The 22861-nt window shown below is 37.5% G+C and overlaps 1 protein-coding gene across 1 annotated transcript; it reads left to right on the top strand.

Moving 5' to 3' along the window:
* Nucleotides 1–8805: 8805 nt before the first annotated feature.
* Nucleotides 8806–18379, top strand: LOC129351592 (ancylostoma secreted protein-like). Its single transcript, XM_055020515.1, has 10 exons — nucleotides 8806–9037; nucleotides 9189–9215; nucleotides 10038–10247; nucleotides 10451–10528; nucleotides 10770–10925; nucleotides 17035–17070; nucleotides 17222–17248; nucleotides 17458–17667; nucleotides 17885–17962; nucleotides 18223–18379. The coding sequence occupies exons 1-10, from the start codon at nucleotides 8920–8922 to the stop codon at nucleotides 18375–18377; spliced, it is 1095 nt and encodes a 364-aa protein (XP_054876490.1). The 5' UTR covers nucleotides 8806–8919; the 3' UTR covers nucleotides 18378–18379.
* The last annotated feature ends 4482 nt before the right edge of the window (nucleotides 18380–22861 follow it).

The following is a 22861-nucleotide window of genomic DNA, read 5'->3' as shown; positions in this document are numbered from 1 at the left end:
ACAGACAATGATCCTAACCTAACTTTAGCTGAAACAAACAAGCAAGCATTTGTTTGTTTGTAGTAAGATATGATTTCTTACTAAATCTAGAAGAATAATGACAACCTTTGTGAAAAACTATCCAGTTCATAAAAACATCCAGGGAACATCCAGGGCAGAATTTAAGAGAAAATTATTTTCATTGTTGTTTTTTTTGTTTGTTTGTTTTGTTTTGTTTTTAGTATGACTGCATATATCTAATAACCAGAGGAGGGTTAACAGTTACATTAATAACATAAATGCTCATTTCAAATAAAAGCTATAAATATCAAATAGTTAGAAAGCATTTAGTTTACATTCAGTCCCCAGATGAATACTGTGAAAGTGATTTTATAATCTGAACGTTTCAGATATTTGAAATCACTTGTCATAAGACATTTGGGATTCTGTCCCCCTGTCCTGCCATTTGGGGACATGAACTCCCAATGGCTTTTCCCCAATTTATCCACTGGAGGGCGCACAGGACGCATCTGAATGGTGAAATGTGTAACTACCACAGTTAGTCACTAGGTGTCAGTGCTGGAATATTTTGTTTGATGGGTTTAAAATGTGCCTAAAGGTGAACGTGTGTAGTGAGATGCACACAGTGACTAAGTTTCCTTGTGTAACTCATCAGCAAAACATTAAACTATAAATGTTTTTGAAAACATTTTCCTTTTTCTTCCTGGAATTAAAGCTATCAGTTCAGTTGTTAGCTTTAATACAAGCTCTTTGTTTTGAGGGATGAAAGATATTTTGTGCTCTCTCAATTTCTTTAATTTTTCAAAAATTGTTCTCCTTTCAGAAGTGTTGATATTGCATTTTAAACTCTGATTATGTCCTGGATTTCTAGTGTTTATTAGGTGAATGAGCTACTAACCAGCAGAACATCAAAACATGTTATCTGTGAAACAGACAACTTATTCATATCTTGTAAGAAACGTTTTCACCTGGGTAACCAGACAGGTTGTTATAGTTAGCAAACATGAGTCTGCAAAATATGTTCTGTGCATTCCAAAGTATTTACACCTCTTAATTTGTTTTTATATTTAATGTAGTTCAATTTATTATTCAAATTGTTTGATGTAGTTCAATTTAGTATTCAAATAGTTTTTTTAAGGAAACCCAGGAGATTGCATGAAATCATTGACATTAACGAGCATGTAGTCAGTAGTCAGTCACTTGCAAAAAATATTTCTTTTTCTGTTGAAGGGTGAAGCAGGTTTGCACCATTATTGTTCTGTATATAGCTCCATCCTCCCTGTCTTTACAAAAAAGACAATCTCAACTCTGTGACTTGCATGCCTGACCTATGAATCTCTGCAGCTCCTCTGGAAATAACCCTAAGATACTCCATGAACACTTTCACTGCTTCCCTGTTTAATACTCTCCTTGTCCAGCCCGGACAGGCTGGACAGGCTGTCTGACTAGGTCGGGAGTTTTACTTATGTTCTTGTGATAATTCTTTCTCAGATTTCCAAAGCTTGATATATTGTTTTATCACTTAATCCTGCTTCAAACGTCTTCATAATGTTCTTTCTTTTTCTTTGGTCTTAATAGTGTTGTTAGTTCACTAATGTGCTGTTTGTTCTAACAAACCTCTGAGGCCTTCACAAATCCGTAGGCATTACACACAGATGACCGAACACAAAAAGCTGCACTGGATTACATTTTACTGCATCAGATTCAATAGGTTACAGCACTACTGATCTTTGTTCAAAAACTATTTTGAAACAAAGTAATTTTCCTTCAAGTGCTACTTTGTCCTGGTTTGCTATTTACTGTAAACTGAACTGTCAGAACGTTGAAGTTTAGTTACACTTGTTACTGTTTTTTGCAAAAAGAATATGCTTCCTATGTTGCAAAGTAGTAATACTTTATAATAATTACAGGTAGTAATAAAAAGCAGGGTTGGTATGTCTCGACAACATAATTGTAAAATAATTACCTCTGTCATATCAAAACATTATGGTGCATTGAGTCAAGTTGGTGCAGTTCAGGAATCCCTGCATGCCCTGGAGCTCCATGAGCCAACCACTGAATAGTTATCCACTATTATTCTTTGCTAAGGACACAAACACACACATCTTTATGTGCATGAAGAAATCCAAAATAATTTTGGAGGGGGTGAGGGAGGAAGGCGTCTTCCTCTAGATCTCAATGGAAGGGAGGCAGGTTAAGGCCTGTAGAGCTTCCCAGTTCATCACTGTTCAAACAGCCAGAAATGCACCCTTACCTGGAGAGGCCAGATGAGGGTAATTATCCAGAGAAAATTCACTATGCATGTGCAGTATATTCAAAAGCACTACCAACTGCTTCACTATGTAATATTTTTTTTTTCTAAGCATCTCTAAGCACTGTGGATCAAGCTGTGATGGTGAGGTAGATGCAGTTGGACCCAGGATATAGACAAAAAGGATGATTTTAAGAAGGAAGTGTACAGAAATCCAGGCAGCCCAGGTGAGCGATGAGACAAGGTGAACGCAAACATTGTTAGCACTTCAACTGAACTAGGCAACGAGGACAGAAACACTACAGGACTAGGATCCGACAAGGAGCAGGGAACACATGTGACTAAATACACATGGGGCAATCAGGAAACATGAGAAACAGCTGGGAGCAATCAAGAGCAGATGAGACAAAACAGGAACTGAACTGACACACAGAAAAAATGGTAACACTTTATTTGACTGGTTGTGAATAAGACTGTCATGACACTGTCAGAAACATGGCAAAACACCTGTCATGAACATGAGTTAGACTTCATGAATATTTATGACTGTTGTCATGAAGTGTCATTCGGTAAATCATGACACTTTTAATACAAAGTTGACATTATTCAACATGTCTATGTTGTGACAACTTGACATAAACTAAGAAATTATGATCTCACATAAATTTGTTATAAAAGCTACCTGCTCCACCACAAACCATCTGTTAAATGTGAGATGAAGTTCAGTGTTGGTCTCCTAAAACTAGTTCAGGTTGTTCTACTTGGTGCTGTCATAACCCTACATGGGTTATGATACACAGAGGTCTGCTATGACTTCCTGGTTGAAACTCTTCCTTTAAGGCAGTGCTTCTCAAATAGTGGGGCGGGCCCCCTTTGGGGGGCGCGGTGCGATACCTGGGGGGCGCGTGATCCTGGGGAACAGGCTTTTTTTTGGCCGAACTAGTATAAAGTGTAATTGCGCACAGTAGGCAGCAGTGGCGCTCTCATTGTTACTTCTGTCACGTTTGCGACAGTGCAACATTTTATGACTTACAAGACAACAGGTTTGCCTTGGTTAGCAGTGTTAAGTCAACAAAAAGCTCCGACTGCGTTCTGTCTATGGCCTCCGTTATTCAACAACCCCCAACATGAAAAAGTTTTTCACAGGGATGAAAAGAAAAGCGGAGAGAGACAAAGATAATGAGACAACAGAAAGTCAACCGAAAGCTAAGAAGAGGAAATACGACGAAGCTTATTTAGCGCTTGGCTTCACTGTGACTACAGTTGGAGAAGAGGAAAGACCGGTGTGTTTGCTGTGTCTAAAAATGCTCGCAGCGGACAGCATGAAGCCAAATAAATTAGCGCGTCACTTAAATACGTTACATCCCAATCACGCCGATAAGCCGCTAGAGTTTTTTCAGCGAAAGAAATGTTAATAAGGAAAAAATGTTATGCAGAGATGGATAGTCACGGTGGGGAATGGGGGGCGCGAATAGTTTTCTTCTTGCTAGGGGGGCGTAACGGAAAATAATTGAGAAGCACTGCTTTAAGGCCTGATTTGTGAAGCTCCACCTGACTTGTAGAGCTACACTGGCCATCATGGATGCTTCTTTGAATTTTTTGGAGGCATGTGATTAAAAGGAACAGAACACTAAATACCATTTTTTGTTTGTTTTTATTTTCATCTAAAATGCTGTCACCAGGACACATTATGCAGTGGAAGTATTGTGAAATATAGAAGACACAGAGAAATCAGCAGAGCTCTAGCTTCCCTATGACTTCTTTAAACTAAAATATCTATTATTGTCCACTTGACCTTGTGATCGAATCTACACCTGGTGTAGGATGTTTTCAATAAATTATTTGTGAACCCCATAAAATATCCTTAAGTTACAAGCCTTTTACTTTTATACATCTTAATGCCTACCGGTGTGAATGTGTGATGAAATGAGAATTTCATAACACATTTTCTTCCCATCAGCCATATGCAGCACTTTTTGTGGAATGGGCAAATGTAATGTCAGTAATGTCACGTAATGTCAGTTCTAACTGCTTTTGTTTTTACGTTTCCTGGTGTTTGCTATTTGTTTGTTGCGTGCTGATGTTCCAATATCGTTTTACTTTCAAAAGCCAATATTTCAACAGAATGAAGATGACTAACTGGCAGTTGATCTGGCAGTTGATCTCAGAGTATCAAGAGATAAGTGATGCTTTAGTGGGGTGAATGGTTAGACATCCGACAGAACTTTCTCACAGGTACATTTGGTTGTGCAGGTGAGAACTTTTACAGGTGAGTAAGTTCTCTTGATGAAAGTACATCTACAAATGCAAAATGGCTTGAGAGCTACTACTCTCTAAAAGGCTCAAGTAGCGGTTCAATCTCTGTTTCCTCCCACACAAACCATCCAGAGGAGCTGCAACCTGTTCGGCTAAGAAGAAATGTGATTATTTTCCTTCATCAGCATACAATCAGAACAGACAGAAGCCTACTTTAGATGTTAAGAAAAGGAAAATAATATGCAGAATCTTTTTGTCAGAATGCATGAAGTAATCAGTCATTCCTGAAGCACAGGAACCCACAATGCACCCATGCACAATACACACCACACTGTCACACGAGAAAATGTGTCTTCACATTATCTCATGAAGATTCTCAATCCAAAGGTCTTGATATGATGCCAACCCATCCTTCACAGCTACTCAATCCTCACGTCTTCTCAAGGATTATGGAACATTTTGTTTTTGACTGTTGTTTAAAAAATGCAGTTTGACCTCAGACAGTGATACTAGATGAGAAGGCCATTAAGGATACCTGCTGGTATCCCATTAGGTTCTTCCACAGAAAAAATCTTGCACTCTAAGCTGTTCTGACAAATTTGGGAGCAAGAAATTATCCAAGATTTCTTGGTACATTAAAGATAAAGATAGTTTCTGTTTCTAGAACAAAGAGAAAACCAAACAATAGACTTGACATGATGCAGACAGGCAAGTCATTTCTCCTACCGACTGAAAAAAAAGTATATATATATATAAACATCCCACTGAATACAGGAGGAAATCTTACCTCCTGAGCCACAATATCCCCAGGTATGAATATTAATGAATGTTAGAAAATGCTCCACTTTATTCTAAATTTGAGATATATTTATTTACTTTTTACAGCAAACACTAAACGCTTCAGTCTTCATCTGAACAGTTGAATAATATTGTTTGAGGTTGTTGAATTGCCATGCCAAAAAAGGTGGAAGGCTTTGAGTAAAACTTGAGCAGGTTTTTCAGGGTACATTGGGGTGCAAAGAGAGGTTCATCTTTCTAAATACTAATTAAGCAGCAGCTAATATATTTATTTATCAGTTCTCATGCATGAGTTTCAAAAATGCACACTAAATTGAACCCAGCAAAAACTGTTCCATGTTTAAATTTTGTTGCTCTGTGTCATACTTCAGTTCCGTCCCTCTGTCCACAGCTTTGCTTTGATGTTTCATGGAGGTTTTCCTCAGTCAAACAGAAAACTTCTAGAAATCATGGTGATATAGTTATGTATTGCACACAGTAACATGTCTTAAATCAACACTGATTTCCATTTAAGTTTGAAGTGGCTATCAGGTCTGACCTGATCAGTTAAGCAGTCTATGACAAAAAAAAAAAGCATTGAGGAAAGTATAAAATAATTTCTGGTGTAAAAGCACACCAAGAACCTGCTGGGATTATTATTATTATTATTATTATTATTATTATTATTATTATTATTATTATTATTATTATTATTATTATTATTATTATTATTATTATTATTATTATTATTATTATTATTTCTTCTTTCTTTTCTAATAAAAGCAAATGAACTGTCTTAGGACACCAAGGACAAAGCTGTAGACCTGCTTGAGGTTGTGGTGGGCTACAGAACTGCAGAAAAACAGCTTGTTGAGAAGACAACAGTTGTTGGGGCAATTGTTAGAAAATGGAAGAAACTCATTTTCTAACAATTGCCCCAACAATGTACTGGATTGCCTCCGTCAGACAGGGGCTCCATGCATGATCTGGCCTGGTGGAGTGTCGATGATCATGACCAAGGTTAGGAGTCAGCTCAGAACCTGGTCCATTACCTGAACCGATCTGGGACCACAGGCTCAAAGGTTACCATCGCAACACATTACTGTGTCACCGTCATTAATTCATTTTTCTGCAAGGTCCTCTCTGATGCAAACACATGTCCTGTGACCATGTGGATGATCTGAGGATGTAGGGGAAAAGGTAATGAGGTCAGTTGAGACTAAAACAGAACTTTAGGGTATAAGCTTTATTTGTTCTCAGTGGGTATCAAATTCTTATTTTTCCCACTGTATCATCAGTACTGCAAGTTTTAAATTTGCTGTTACATGAAGATCTTATACCTCCCATATGTGTTAAGCCCCATGTTAAATTCTCCCATATGTTCCATATTATATCCTCCCATATGTAAAATGTTAAAGCCTCACAAACGACTCATATTAAATCCCCTCATATGTTCCATATTAAATCTTCCCATATGTCTCATGTTAAATCCTCCCATATGTTCCAGGCTTTGTTCCAGAACAACTAGTACAAAAACATTAAGCAAAATTTGTGCAACTTCCTTTTCCTGGATTGAAGCCACAATACATGCTACATCTTGCTCTGGATTATGGGGATGTTATTATGCTTTTTTTTTTTAACTGCCAATCTTAAAATACAAGCGTGTTTGCTTCATTGCTGATCATTGCTGAAGAATTCATGTGGTTTTTCACTCAAGACATTTTACCATGGGATCTAAAACCCTTCGGCCAAGGTTTGTGTTTTGAGAAGGAATGCTTGTTTTGATGAGGTTTTTTTTGTTTTTTTTCTGATCATGAACCATGAGAGGTGTTGCAAATGTTTTATTCTCTCTTGCAACAACTTTTGTCACTGTAGCAAATAAAAGAATGTGTGAAGTACTTTTTTTGGAAGATGCAATTCCACGGGAAGGCTCTAAGATTACAAAGGGCTGTACTGCTGAATGAGTTGCATGAATGTCAGATGACATGCAGTGAAAAGAAATAGTTGTAAGGTTTATATTCTTCCATTTGGACTTGGGTTTGGTTTCTTCAACTGATGTAATTTAGTCTGAAATAATGCCATGTCTATATAAAACATTCCTTGGAAACTTGAACAACTGAAAAAACTACTTTACCAATAATGACAACTTGAAGTCAAAATAGAGGTAACTTACACTGCCTGGCTCTTTATCTTGCCCCTGAGACAGTCCAGCACAGGGTGCAAGATACTGGCAGGGAAAGCGTACATGGAACGACATAACCAAGTGACAGGCATATTGTACAGAAACGTCTGTGCAGAATATGGACTGGAAACCCCAAGATCAAAGTGGGAAACACCCCCAAAGGTTGTGGAGAACACCAGAGCTAAGATCCTGTGGGACTTCCAGATCCAGACAGACAGAATGGTAATGGCGAACCAACCAGACATTGTCGTAGTGGATAAACAACAGAGGAAAGCTGTTGTGGTAGATGTAGCAATACCAAGCGACTGCAACATCAGAAAAAAAGAACACGAGAAACTGCAGAAATACCAGGGCCTCAGGGAGGAACTGGAGAGGGCCTGGAAGGTGAAGACCACAGTGGTGCCTGTGGTCATCGGGGCCCTCGGGGCAGTAACCCCCAAACTGGAGCAGTGGCTACAACAGATCCCAGGAACAACATCAGACATCTCAGTCCAGAAATGTGCAGTCCTTGGCACAGCCAAGATACTGCAGGACCCTCAAGCTCCCAGGCCTCTGGTAGAGGACCCGAGCTCAGAGGATAAGAACCACCCGCGGTGGGTGAGAAGGGAATATTACAGCTCCTGTACTGGATCATTAATGTCTTATTGGCTTTAATCTCATTCGCTAAATAATCAGCTGCCCAAACAGTTAAAAGAAGTACAGTAACCATGGATTCATGTTTGATCTGATGTTTGTGTGACCCGGCCGAGGGGCGGGGTTCCTTTTATTTATAGGACGCACCAGAACACTGATTAATATACAACGGTTTATTAAACAATTTCTTTAAAACACTTCTCTTTTTAAAAACACATTTCAGGCGTACTACTTAGTCCCTGGAAGGGGAAGGAATTCTGTGAAATAAAGACAAGTTAAATCATTCCAAAAGAAATAAATGAACACAAAACATGCCATGCAAAAAAAAGAAAAACAAAGGAATAATAAATCCAATAACAAATAAGCACGGACTGCAAACAAACAAAACACTTCAAACAATGGAATAATTGTGGATGTCCGATTTCAGAAGCCGCTCACAAAAGGACCGAAGGAGTCACGCCCCACATGTCCATATAGCAGCAGATTCCGTTCAGAACTGCTCACACCACACTGACAGGACAAGACAGCAGAGCGTTCAAAGCGCTGCAATGCCCACAGCAATCTCGTGCCCAGGAGTGGAAGCAGTTTCCCAGAGAGGGAGCGGACCAACAAGTGAGGACTAGATGGAAGCCACACCCCGCCCACGAATCAACGATGCGCTTCTTGTTGCACCTGGTACTTATTTCACCAAGCTTTCTGACATTAATGCCTATATTTTGTTGTGCATGTGTATGATGTAGGCCTATGTGTGTGTGTCTGAGTGTGTCTGACAACCTGGATGAGAAGTGTTTGGTCACCTCCCAGGTAACCAGATATGTAAATGTACAGGAAGAGCAGTGTGCTGCTCTCCTCCCACTTGCAGCCTGTGTGGATAAATAGCAGCTTCAACACAGAGAGATTAGCTTCATCCTCACTGGACACCTGGCATCCTGAAGCAGGTGAGTTCTGGAGTAGACTACAATCAGAGGGGTTACATGTGATTTGTTTAGTACATCTGTAGAAAGTTTCTCATATAAATTAGCTTAATAAATTTCTGAGCTGTATTTAACTGTTGCTAATTCTTTTAAACTTGGTTTCATTCCTTTTCAGACTTTATTGGCAGACAAACAATGGCAGGTAAGTGTGGCTTTTTACAAGAATTTTCCAAGACATAACTCTAAGATAAATTCTTGACAGCAGAAGTGTTGTGACTGAAAGATACAGACACAATAATGTGAAGGTGCAGTACAGATCATAGGAATGCAGTTTGGTCCAATTTTAATGATTTAAAGCCACTACCTTGAAAAGCACAAAAAAGAAACAATTAGATATTTAAATTAATTGCATAAGATAACTTCAAATGCAAAAAAGGCTTACTCTGACATTTTGCAAATGACAGTGGGTTCATTAAAAGACATGGAGGTTGGAAAAAAAGATTGTTTTAAATGATTTTGCAGTTAAAAGCTCTGTAGCATTTCCCTAATAATTTATACAGGACGAGTCCATGAAGGTGTTTTTTTGCCTGTTTAAATACAGTAGATGGATAGAAAAAGAGGAGGTTGAGAATGACCCAATTATTTTCATCAAGATTTTCATTTTTAGCAAGTCTCCACTGTAAAAAAAAAAAAAAGAATAGGTCTACCTCAAATTTACAATAAGATACCAACAGCTGTCTTTGCTAGAATTTCATATGAATTGTATTGTATAAATATGGCAACCACAGCTGCCATTTTTTCCCTTAAATTAGAGACTTTTTCTTTTACATTGTAGATTTGGGCTGCATGGAAAATGAAGTTTTTGGGCTCATTTAGAGCAGAAATCATCTACATAATTTCCTCAACCCAAAGTATTCATAATGATGCCAAAATGATATATGCAATACAATGGACTGGTTTTACCATTGAAACCTGTGTTGTCTGGGTTTACTATGGCTCATAAGTTTTTTTCCTTTTTTTATAGACGAAACCTTTAAGAAACAGTTCCTGGACGCGCATAATAACTACAGGGCTGCGCATGGTGCTCAAAAACTGACATACAACAGCGAGCTGAACTCTGCAGCGCAGAAATGGGCTGAGCATCTTTTGAAAACAAAGACTATGAAACACAGTAACACTGAGGATGGAGAAAACATCCACTTCTCATACAATTCACGTATCGTTACACCACAAGGTGCCTTCTCCTTTTCTATTACATCTTTTTTTACTGGCTTTGATTTCAAAGTAATGAATTATGATCACAGTTGGAAAAAATTAATGTAGAAAACAAGAACAGTCAATGTTGTCTGCTTAATGTTTGGTCACTGAAAGAAGAAGTTACTGTTTCCAATCAGTTTTTTTTTTGCAGTCTCACCTGTTTATTCTCTGATGTTTCAGGAAACGGAGCTGTAGATGCTTGGTACAGTGAAATCAAGGATTATGAATTCAAACGGCCTGGATGGCAACCAAACACTGGTAAAGCACAACACACTCAACAACTTCTAACTGAAACACAGATCTATTAAAAACATATAGATTTAGAGAAAAATGTACACAATAACAATACCATCATCCTCGCAAATCACATGTTTATACTGGCAATCCTGAAAAGATCGAGCTTGAAGAGGCTGCAGATGACCATCTGCTTCAGCATGGGGGAATGTTCGACAGAGTTTAACACCACAGTCTGATTGGATGTCTGTCTGTATTCCTGCAGGACATTTTACCCAGGTGGTGTGGAAAGACACCAAGGAGCTTGGTCTTGGCTTTGCCACTGATGGTCACACTGTCTTTGTGGTTGGGCAATACCGCCCAGCTGGGAACATAACAAACGCAGGTTACTTTGAAAAAAACGTTCAACAAAAAGCTAAAGGTAACCATTAGAACACATTTCAATTTCTTCTAGCAAAACTTCCTTACTCTGTAAACAAAAGAACTGTCCTATAGATTGAGCTTTCAAGCTCTATTATTTTGTCTCACATGCTATCCACACAATCACACTATGCAGACATATGCAGAAATAAATAATAAAATGTAACAATACAAAGTGGACACATTTGCCACAAGTAGCAAGCAGTCCCATCAGTAAGAATAGACATTTGTATAGATAAGAAGAAGAAGGAAATGATTCCACCATGCAGGCTCACGGACACATACAGGACATTTAGCACATGTCAAATATCCACAGCAACATGATTCTGCTCAGGAGCTAAAAAGGATGGGCAGCAACTTTAGCTTGGCAGCTGCATTGCAACTCAACTCAGTTCCACCTTCTGAAAGATTTTCTCAACCCACTGAAGATTGTCCAGTCCAGACATGTCTGCCAGCTGGAGAAGCTTTTATCAGTCTGGAGCTTCATGCAAACCACAAGACATTCTTATCTCTCTGCATATTTAATATGTGTACTTGTTTCCTGAGTCACTCTTTACCAGTATTTCCTGTCTTGTTGCAGAATAAAAGCTGGCAGGTAACAACCAGCAGAGGGCGGACTGCTGCAGTTTACACCTCCAGTGGGAGGAAGTCAGCTCAGGGAAAAAGAAACTGAATACTTCTGGTGATGGGAAGGGGAGAGTCTTTTTCTTTCTCTCTTTCTTTCTTTCTAAAAATAAAGTTTTTTTTCTTTCTTTTGTATGTTGAATTATGACATACAGAATAGTGTAAACAGTAATCTGAGCAAAATGAATAAAGCCAAAATAAATTCTTTTTCCTGAAAATGTCTAGTGCAATTTCATTTGTAAAGCATTACCATGCATACAGCATATAAGGATGCACATTGTGTCTTCTTCTGAAACAAATAAGATTGTTGAGTTTTGTATGTAAAAGAGGAAACACATGGTGGCCCTGTGGAGCCATTTTGTTTTCTGAATTCTATCAAACAGGCTGTCATACCGATTTGATTATTTTGGAAACCTACAAACCTTCATTGAGCAGAACTGTACTCATCACATACATAAATACAATGTTGGGTTAATTAGTACCACCTGCAAAGTTTCACTTGCAGGACTTACAAGAACTGTTAATACTAAAGGAAGTGCTATAGACAATTCACCTCCTGGCTCCAAGAACATAAAGGTTTTCTTTAAAATAAAGTAAATACTGCTACCAAATTATTGTCCTACAGATTGAAAATCTGTGAATATTGTGGTCCACCTCCAGTCCTTAAGCCTGGAGGATTAAGTCACTTCCTTTTCAGTTTCATGTTACTTTGACTCAAAAGCAAGAAGAAATAAATCAAATTTAAGTCAGTTTCACTAGTGAAAATTCCTGCTGCAACATACATGAACATTTCCAAAAAAACTGAAAAAATTTGAACTAAAAAAAAAAAACAAGGACGGAAGATAAATTCTCAAAGCAGTCACAAAATGGTATTCTTTAATACCACCTCAAAATACTCCTAACAATACAATCCGCCTCAAAATACTCCTAACAAGAATCACTCAGATCTCTGAAACTGTTAAGCAAATTCCTCAACCAATCCATTTACCTTAAAAACAATTGTAAAAAATAATAAATGGAATTCTTAAACAAAAAATCCTTATTAAGTAGAACATTGTTTTCAACATCTGAACAAAAAATCTCAACAGCAACATTATATAAAATAAAAGTAAGAATTAAACATAAAAAAATAAAAGTGTAAACGGTCTCTAATGTCCTTCATAAAGTTAAGAGAACCTATATTCACTTATTCACCTATTTAGACACACATTCACACAATTTGTCCTGGGAAATTGAATGAGCAGCAATTTCACACACATTCACACACTGATGGTGGTGAGCTACTGGACTGTAGCCACAGCTGCCATGGAGCAGCCTGATGCACGCACCACCAGACCCGCTGACCACCACCAGCAGGCAGGGAAGCTGGGTGAAGTGTCTTGCCCAAAAACACAAAGACCGAAAAGATCCAGTCTGACGGGTTTTAACCAGCAATCTACCGGTGAGACAAGATGAACTCCAAAGCTCCAGGGTCTCCATAAAACGTTGATTTTAGTTCAAAAAGGAACAGGGAAATGCCACAGCTAATTAATTTCTTTCTCTCTTTGTCTTAGTCAGTCTGCATGTGGATTCATATATTTTCCACATTATAAATATGTGCATATAATTTGCCCTCATTGAGGTCACACTTCCTTCATCCATTATCCACCAGATACTCTGTTACATCCAAGTGCTTTTATAATTGTTTTGTTTTTACTTTTGTTTACCTGATTTGCGTTCTATTCCTGTTTCACTCTGACTGCTGTGCACATTTTGTTTGTGAATTTTGTTTTGTAAAATCTGTTCAACCTCCTTATTCATTACTCCCTTTGTCTGAGAATATTCTTTAAATATTTTCTTGGAATTATTTTCTGCTCTGTATTTTATTTGAGCAGTTTTGATTTTGACAAGTTCTGTACATTCCATCTTGTTCATCTTTAATATAAGGAGTTTCTGTGCTCCAGATGCAACCTTTTATGAATTATGAGTTTCCTCAAATCTCCACATAATAATATAAGCATGATGAGACAGTTGAATCGTATAGAATCTTGTAATACTGTATTTTTCCTTTTGCATGTCTAAGGCAAGGCTTCCAGAATGTTTTATGATTTCTGAATTTTGCTTTCATATACTCATTTAGTATATATTTTAACATATGCTGTTATTATATTCATTATTTTTCGCTTTCCAAACTATATTATATTTGATTTATACACAAATATATATGTCCATGCTTCCATTTTCTAACATCCTTGTCCCTAGTGGGGTGTGGAGCCTACCTTTAGGTAACGTTCCGGGTGAGAGGTGAGGTCATCTTGGACAGGTCGCCAGTCTGTCGCAGGGCAACACAGAGACAGACAGGACAAACACACACACTCACACCTTGATGTCATCATCCCCATCACTCCCAAAGAGAGTCTCAATATCTCTGAAACTTCCTAGTTTATCATATCACTTCCTTTTTAACATTAACTTAATTATTCAGTTTCAGCAGCTCCACTTTAAAACATCAAACATGCCAACCCTTAGAGGCTCGAGGGATGGTTGTTTACTATAACCTACACATTCCAAACAGCAGCTAAATTATAAGGTATGGTGTTATAATGAGCAGGGTGTTCTGTAGTGGAGTCTGGGAATGCTTTTAAAATGTTTAAGAGCGTCATCAGAAATTTGAAACCAATAGTTTGATGTGTTTCTAACATGCAAAGCAGATTAAGATCAGCAACTCCTCCTTCAACCTGGCATTCCATGCAAGTAGAAGTAGCAGTAAATAGTAGAGAAAACATATGTTCTCTGGTTGTTCTACAGTAGCATCAGGAAAAAACTCATGCAATGTTGTTCATCATAAGCGGTGGCTACACTTGTATTAAACTTGTGCTTATTTTTAATTATGTGTCTAATGATTGAGCAGGTATTGTTCTTTGACATTCTGAAAAGATATAGAAGTCAGAACTGGTACATGAACAACAATGTTACCTGAATTGTTTACCTTTAAAACAATTCAGGCCTGCAGGAACAGAGATTCTTTGGCAACATAGTAATGGTGCCTCAGAATTCAGCCTCTTGTTGTTGTTTTCTTTTCTTGGTTGCTGCTCTGTTTCGTGTTGTGGGGAATGAAGGTAGATAGGCCGGTTATTATATTATCTTTTCCAAAGAAACCTTGGAGTTTTGAGTTCCTTCTCATCTTGCTTTACGTGATAAACTTTGTTTGATGCTGTAGGAGTGCCGTAAACAACATTCAGGGTGACAACAACTGAATGGCACCGTCTTCCTTCTCTTCATAGATCTGGCTGACTTAATTTGCTCCTACTTGTTTGTGGTACAGGAGATGAAAATTTATTGAAGTAGTTCAACACATGTCTCAATGTTTCAGCTAAATTTAAATTTAATTGATTTCATTTTCACAGTTCTTGAAGCTTTTCCACTGAAAAAGATGCCACTTAACTAACCGGTATCAGTTTTGCATCTCATTGATTGATGTTCATCTGAAATGACACCGTGTCATTTTTGTGGAATCTTGTCAGACTCCTGTCTACCTGGAATCAAACACCAGTCACCGCATAAAGAAAGCCATAACATATTTACATGTGGGTCTTCCTGAGTGGGAAAGCTTTGATGAGGTAACAAGCCCCTCTGCTTCTTGTCTCCACCTGGATCATTTTTCCAGGTCCACGGAAAAACCCAGTGAAACTTTTAGAGATCTTCTTCTCATGATCACAGCAATAGAGACTAACTTTATTTTTGTCAGTAAACACAATACAAATCAGCATTGCTGGTGTTTTTTTTTTCTTTTTCATATCTCCAGTCATCCACTGTAGGCCTTTCTGAACTTTCAGTGCAAAGTGGTAAATACTGCAGTTCTAACTGGTTTTGTTGTTTTTGTTTCCTCATGTCTGCTATTTGTTTGTTACTGCCGTGCCCACATTTTGTTTTACTTTCAGGAGGCAACATTCCTGCAGCAAACAGATGAATAACTGGCAGTTGTTTTTTTAGTTCTCTTGCAGCAGCTCTTATCAAAACCAGTTTGGTGTGTTGCATTTCACTGAACCAAATAAAAAATGTTTGAAGTACTTTTTTGGAAAATGTAATTCCATGGAAAGGCTCGAAGATTAAGCACACAAAGGGCTGTTCCGCTGAATGAGTTGCATGAATGTCACGTGCTTGGCAGTCAAAAGAAATAGTTGTAAGGTTTATATTCTTCCATTTGGACTTTGGTTTGGTTTCTTCAACTAAATTAATTTAGTGTAAAAAATTAATTCCTCGTATATGTATATATATATAGAGAGAGAGTTTTTTCTTTTCTTTCTTCTCTTCAAGAAACGAGAATGCATGTAAGAGGAAAAGAAAAAACAAAGCGTAAATTTTTACTTTTCTTTTTAATTACATCAATTTTGACATCCACAGAGTTAAGACTTTGATCAAAATAAAATTAAAAGAGAAAAAGAAACTCCTTGGAGAGATTATTTTTTGATTGGGTTTTGAGGTTAAACCTCTATTGTTTTTTTATAAGCCAAGAAACAGTTTTTTGTTATTTTTTGTACAATGTTTTAAAAAATAATTTATTGATATAACTTAGGGATGTGAAGGAATCATTTGGAGACAGTTTCATTTATTTGAGGTTTTTCATAAGTCAAAAGAAAGAAGAAAGCAGTGCCATTGATGAATATCGTTCTTGGTCAAGCAAAGTTGGCAATTTATTTGAGTCAAATAAATAATATGAATATTGCTCTTTAAGAGTATGGACAGAGCAAGAGCGATGTTAAAATATGACTCTTATTTCAAAATTGATTAACAAAATATTTTTTCAGAATATCTGGGATTATGAAGGTGTTTTGTATGCTTTAAATAATTCTGAACTTTCATTTATGAATGTGTTCATTTGAAGTTGTATTGAATGTTTACATGGATCATTTCATAGAGAATACATGAGTTTAAAGATATCAAATCATTTTTTCTTTCTGTCTAAAAGTTGAGACAAACAAGTCTGTACACATTAGAGGAGCAGGAAGCTTTTCCCTGGATTCTACCTCCTGAAGTCACACACACACTGGTTTCCTGAATTTGTGATTAAGTGTCTCCCGGTGTTAAGCACATGGAAGAAGAGTCTTTTGTGATTAAGTAACAACATTCAGTTTATTTTTTATTTATTTTTTGGCTTACTTGTGTTAAATTCATGTTGTGCTTTTTAAGACCTGAAGCAACTGTGAAGTGTCCCACCTGCATCGATGGTAAAAAATGATTTTTTTTTCTTTGTCATACTAAGTCATCTTTAATAATTTTCGCTTTGATACTTACAGCTCCTGTACTGCATCCTTAATATCTTAATAGCATTACTCTCATTCCCCACATAAGGAGCAGTTCAAACTAGCAAAAGAAGTCCAGTAACAGGGAAAGAGTGTTTGATTACCTTCCAGGTAACCAGATATGTAAATGTACAGGAAGAGCAGTGTGCTGCTCTCCTCCCACTTGCAGCCTGTGTGGATAAATAGCAGCTTCAGACAGATGAGCTTCATCCTCACTGGACACCTGGCATCCTAAAGCAGGTGAGTTCTGGAGTAGACTACAATCAGAGGGGTTGCATGTAATTTGTGTTGTACATCTGTAGAAAGTTTCTCATATAAATTAGCTTAATAAATTTCTGAGCTGTATTTAACTGTTGTTAATTCTTTTAAACTTGGTTTCATTCCTTTTCAGACTTTATTGGCAGACAAACAATGGCAGGTAAGTGTGGCTTTTTACAAGAATTTTCCAAGACATAACTCTAAGATAAATTCTTGACACCAGAAGTGTTGTGACTGAAACATACAGACACAATAATGTAAAGATGTGAAGGTGCAGTATAAATGCAATACAATGGACTGATTTTACCATTGAAACCTGTGTTGTCTGGGTTTACTATGGCTCATAAGTTTTTTTTCCATTTTTTTTAGACGAAACCTTTAAGAAACAGTTCCTGGACGCGCATAATAACTACAGGGCTGCGCATGGTGCTCAAAAACTGACATACAACAGCGAGCTGAACTCTGCAGCGCAGAAATGGGCTGAGGAAATTTTAAGCACAAAGACTATGAAACACAGTAACACTGAGGATGGAGAAAACATCTTCTATTCATTCAATTCACAGAAAGTTACACCACAAGGTGCCTTCTCCTTTTCTATCACATTTTTTTTTACTGGCTTTGATTTCAAAGTAATGAATTATGATCACAGTTGTGAAAAAATAATATAGAAAACAAAAACAGTCAATGTTGTCTGCTTAATGTTTGGTCAATGAAAGAAGAAGTTACTGTTTCCAATCTGTTTTTTTTTTTTTTTTTTTTTTTTGTATTCTCACCTGTTTGTTCTCTGATGTTTCAGGAAACGCAGCTGTAGATGATTGGTACAGTGAAATCAAGGATTATGACTTCAGCCGGCCTGGATGGCAAGAAAACACTGGTAAAGCACAACACACTCAACAACTTTTAACTGAAACACAGATCTATTAAAAACATATAGATTTAGAGAAAAAGTGCACAATAACAATACCATCATCCTCGCAAATCACATGTTTATACTGGCAATCCTGAAAAGATTCTGCAGATCCTGAAAAGATCGAGCTTGAAGAGGCTGCAGATGACCATCTGCGTCAGCATGGGGGAATGTTCGACAGAGTTTAACACCACAGTCTGATTGGATGTCTGTCTGTCTTCCTGCAGGACATTTTACCCAGGTGGTGTGGAAAGACACCAAGGAGCTTGGTCTTGGCTTTGCCACTGATGGTCACACTGTCTTTGTGGTTGGGCAATACCGCCCAGCTGGGAACATAACAAACGAAGGTTACTATAAAGAAAACGTTCAACAAAAAAGCTAAAGGTAACCATTAGAACACATTTCAATTTCTTCTAGCAAAACTTCCTTACTCTGTAAACAAAAGAACAACTGTCCTATAGATTGAGCTTTCAAGCTCTATTATTTTGTCTCACATGCTATCCACACAATCACACTATGCAGACATATGCAGAAATAAATAATAAAATGTAACAATACAAAGTGGACACATTTGCCACAAGTAGCAAGCAGTCCCATCAGTAAGAATAGACATTTGTATAGATAAGAAGAAGAAGGAAATGATTCCACCATGCAGGCTCACGGACACATACAGGACATTTAGCACATGTCAAATATCCACAGCAACATGATTCTGCTCAGGAGCTAAAAAGGATGGGCAGCAACTTTAGCTTGGCAGCTGCATTGCAACTCAACTCAGTTCCACCTTCTGAAAGATTTTCTCAACCCACTGAAGATTGTCCAGTCCAGACATGTCTGCCAGCTGGAGAAGCTTTTATCAGTCTGGAGCTTCATGCAAACCACAAGACATTCTTATCTCTCTGCATATTTAATATGTGTACTTGTTTCCTGAGTCACTCTTTACCAGTATTTCCTGTCTTGTTGCAGAATAAAAGCTGGCAGGTAACAACCAGCAGAGGGCGGACTGCTGCAGTTTACACCTCCAGTGGGAGGAAGTCAGCTCAGGGAAAAAGAAACTGAATACTTCTGGTGATGGGAAGGGGAGAGTCTTTTTCTTTCTCTCTTTCTTTCTTTCTAAAAATAAAGTTTTTTTTCTTTCTTTTGTATGTTGAATTATGACATACAGAATAGTGTAAACAGTGATCTGAGCAAAATGAATAAAGCCAAAATAAATTCTTTTTCCTGAAAATGTCTAGTGCAATTTCATTTGTAAAGCATTACCATGCATACAGCATATAAGGATGCACATTGTGTCTTCTTCTGAAACAAATAAGATTGTTGAGTTTTGTATGTAAAAGAGGAAACACATGGTGGCCCTGTGGAGCCATTTTGTTTTCTGAATTCTATCAAACAGGCTGTCATACCGATTTGATTATTTTGGAAACCTACAAACCTTCATTGAGCAGAACTGTACTCATCACATACATAAATACAATGTTGGGTTAATTAGTACCACCTGCAAAGTTTCACTTGCAGGACTTACAAGAACTGTTAATACTAAAGGAAGTGCTACAGACAATTCACCTCCTGGCTCCAAGAACGTTCTTTAAAATAAAGTGAATACTGCTACCAAATTATTGTCCTATCAATTGAAAGTCTGTGCATATTGTGGCTCAATGCGGAGCGTTAGTGTTACTAGTGAAAATTTATTCAGCAGTATACATGAACATCACCAAAAAAATCATGACGTGATAGTTGAACTATATAGTATCTTTACTAATTCATGGTTTATCAGATTCCTTGTTTTGCCAGCAATGTAATACTCTGTTATTTTTGCTTTTGCATGTCTAAGGCAAAGTTTCCAGGATGTTTTATTATTTCTGAATTTTGCTTTCATATAGTCATTTAGTATATATTTTAACATATACTACATTATGTTTGATTTATACACAAATATATATGTCCATGCTTCCATTTTCTAACATTCTTGTCCCTAGTGGGATCAGGAGGGGTGCTGGGTCCTACCTTTGGCAATAGTTTGGTTTTAGAAATCAATTTACTGATTTCTAAAGGCATTGTCTCTTATAGATGCCCTGACCAAAAAATATCATGTCATTATAAAACTATTATATAATGCAATTGTTTGTCATAAATTTGCAGTGCTCTGTTTGGGTCAGCTAATGGAATGTTAACGTACAGAGGTGCTGGAGACTGTATTTGGTCTGGACAATCAGTTTTATATGAAGACACCTTCCTGGTAAACAACAGTGTCCGATAAGAGGAAGGAAAAAACGTCTCTCTTTACCAAAGTGGAAAAACAGCGCCACCCAGTGACACATTTCTGTGGTACAGGGTGTGAAGGTCTGGCATTAATTCTATTTTTTTCTTTTTTTTCTTGGTTTGAATTTTAAAGAGAAACACTGCATACTAAGGCCATGTTAATTGACTTTGTGAAGTGTTATTGACTGCTGTAATGTTTTGTGTCATTGCCTGGTACTGCAGTCTATCTGATCAAAAAACAGACTTTGTACAGAGCAATTTCCTTTTGGGTTTTGTTGGGTTCTGAAAATTATATTGAGGATGGATGAAGGTATTTTTAACCATTCTTCTTTGCAAAACAATTCCAGTTCAGTTAAGTTTGATGGTCGCCGAGCATGGACAGCACGCTTCAAATCATTTCACAGATGTTCAATAATATTCAGGTCTGGTGATTGGGATGGCCATTCCAGAACATTGTAATTGTTCCTCTGCATGAATGCCTGAGTAGATTTGGAGCGGTGTTTTGGATCATTGTCTTGCTGAAATATCCATCCCCGGCATAGCTTCAACTTCATAACAGATTCTTGAACATCAGTCTCAAGAATCTGTTGATATTGAGTGGAATCCATGCGACCCTCAACTTTAACAATATTCCCAGTACCAGCATTGGCCACACAGCCCCAAAGCATGATAGAACCTCCACCAAATTTCAAGTGTTTTTCTTGGAAAGCTGTGTTTTTTTGCCGCCATGCATAATGCCTTTTTTTATGACCAAACAACTCAATCTTTGTTTCATCAGTCCACAGGACCTTATTCCAAAATGAAGCTGGCTTGTCCAAATGTGCTTTTGCATACCTCAAGTGACTCTGTTTGTGGCGTGCTTGCAGAAAAGGCTTCCGTCGCATCACTCTCCCATACAGCTTCTCTTTGTGCAAAGTGTGCTGAATTGTTGAACGATGCACAGTGACACCATCTGCAGCAAGATGATGCTGTAGGTCTTTGGAGGTGGTCTGTGGGTTGTCCTTCACAGTTCTCACCATTCTTCTTCTCTGCCTCTCTGATATTTTTCTTGGCCTGCCACTTCTGGGTTTAACATGTAGTGTCCCTGTGGTCTTCCATTTTCTTACTATGTTCCTCACAGTGGAAACTGACAGTTTAAATCTCTGAGAAAACTTTTTGTATCCTTCCCCTAAACAACTGTGTTGAGCAATCTTTGTTTTCAGATCATGTGAGAGTTGATCTGATGCCACTCTTCATAGGAGATGCCACTCCTATGAATGCCACTCTTCATAGGAGATCCAGATTGGAGAACAACTTGCAATCGGCTACCTTAAATACCTTTTCTAATGATTGGATACACCTGGCTATGAAGTTCAAAGCTTATTGAGGCTGCCAAACCAATTTTGTGTTTCAGTAAGTCAGTGAAAAGTAGTTAGGAGCATTCAAATCAATTAAATGAAAAGGGTACCCAAATTTTTGCACCTGTCAAATTTTGTTTTTATGCATATTGCCCATTTTCTATTAGTACAATAAACCTCATTTCAATACTGAAATATAACTGTGTGCATCAGTTATTAGATATATCAAACTGAGATAGCTATTGCAAACACCCAAATATTTAGAAATAAAAATAATAAAGATTAATGGGGGTGCCCAAACTTTTTCATATGACTGTATATATCAACTTACTGAGGAAAGTTGATTGTTTTATGTATTAGTCATGGTCTTTACCTCCACCACAACATGAAAGAACAACCTGAGTCAACAGGTTGTGGTGGTTGTGATGCCAATGTGTTGTGGCTTTTACTTTGTTCCAGCAACTACACAAATATTGAAGGTTCTTATAATGTCCAGCAGGATTGTTAAGATCAGTGAATCCTTCCAGCATAAAGAACTCTTTCATTATACTCCTTGTTATATTCTATGCTTTGTGTTCTTTTTCACTTTTCTATCCTGTTGTCTTTGATCATGACATGTCTGTAGTGCTTTCACAGCAGCAGGTAAGGCTTCATGGACCTGAATGGCTACATTCTTTTTGTGAAAAGTCTGTGAAATGTCAATGCTGCTTTTCATACAATCAGTCCTTATTCCCTTATCTAGACTATAGAGAACACAACTACTTCCCTTAGCTTTTTCTCCACTCAATTTTCTTTGAAGTTCTGTATATGTTTTTGGAGTATTATGTGAAACACTGACACAAAATGGTGGCTATTTGTGATTGGAAGACAATATAGACATAGCTTTTATTCTCTTTACAAATATAGATCTCAAAAGTGGCATGCATTTGTATTCAAATACCCTGAGTCAATATTCTGCAGAGGAAAACCAAATTGCCGATGAAGATGCAAGCCTTTCAGGATATATCTCTTCTGCACATTGAAATTTTTGTCCATTCGGACTGGAGAGAATCTGTTAAGAGCAATTTTTCAAGATACTCAAGTAAAATAAAGTCTGAGGTTTAACTCAACCATTCATGGAAGATCAGATTATGTAGTGTAGTGGTTATCATGTCTACCTAACATGAAAAAGGTCTCAGGTTTGAAACTAGACAGAAACATTTCTTATCATTATTATGTTTGTCACAGTGTTGCAGGTCTAATAGACGATTTCAGGTGTGTGATCTGGTAC

This window comes from Poeciliopsis prolifica, unplaced genomic scaffold, assembly GCF_027474105.1.
Source record: "Poeciliopsis prolifica strain line A6 unplaced genomic scaffold, Auburn_PproV2 SCAFFOLD068, whole genome shotgun sequence".
In the NCBI taxonomy this organism is placed as follows: domain Eukaryota; kingdom Metazoa; phylum Chordata; class Actinopteri; order Cyprinodontiformes; family Poeciliidae; genus Poeciliopsis; species Poeciliopsis prolifica.
This window is presented reverse-complemented; position numbering and strand designations above follow the sequence as displayed.

Excerpts from the sequence above, each read along its gene's own strand:
- LOC129351592 (XM_055020515.1), top strand. The coding sequence starts at position 8,920 with ATGTACAGGAAGAGCAGTGTGCTGCTCTCCTCCCACTTGCAGCCTGTG. Across the intron at positions 17,668-17,884 it reads ACAGAAAGTTACACCACAAG|GAAACGCAGCTGTAGATGAT; the intron begins GTGCCTTCTCCT and ends CTGATGTTTCAG. Across the intron at positions 17,963-18,222 it reads TGGATGGCAAGAAAACACTG|GACATTTTACCCAGGTGGTG; the intron begins GTAAAGCACAAC and ends GTCTTCCTGCAG.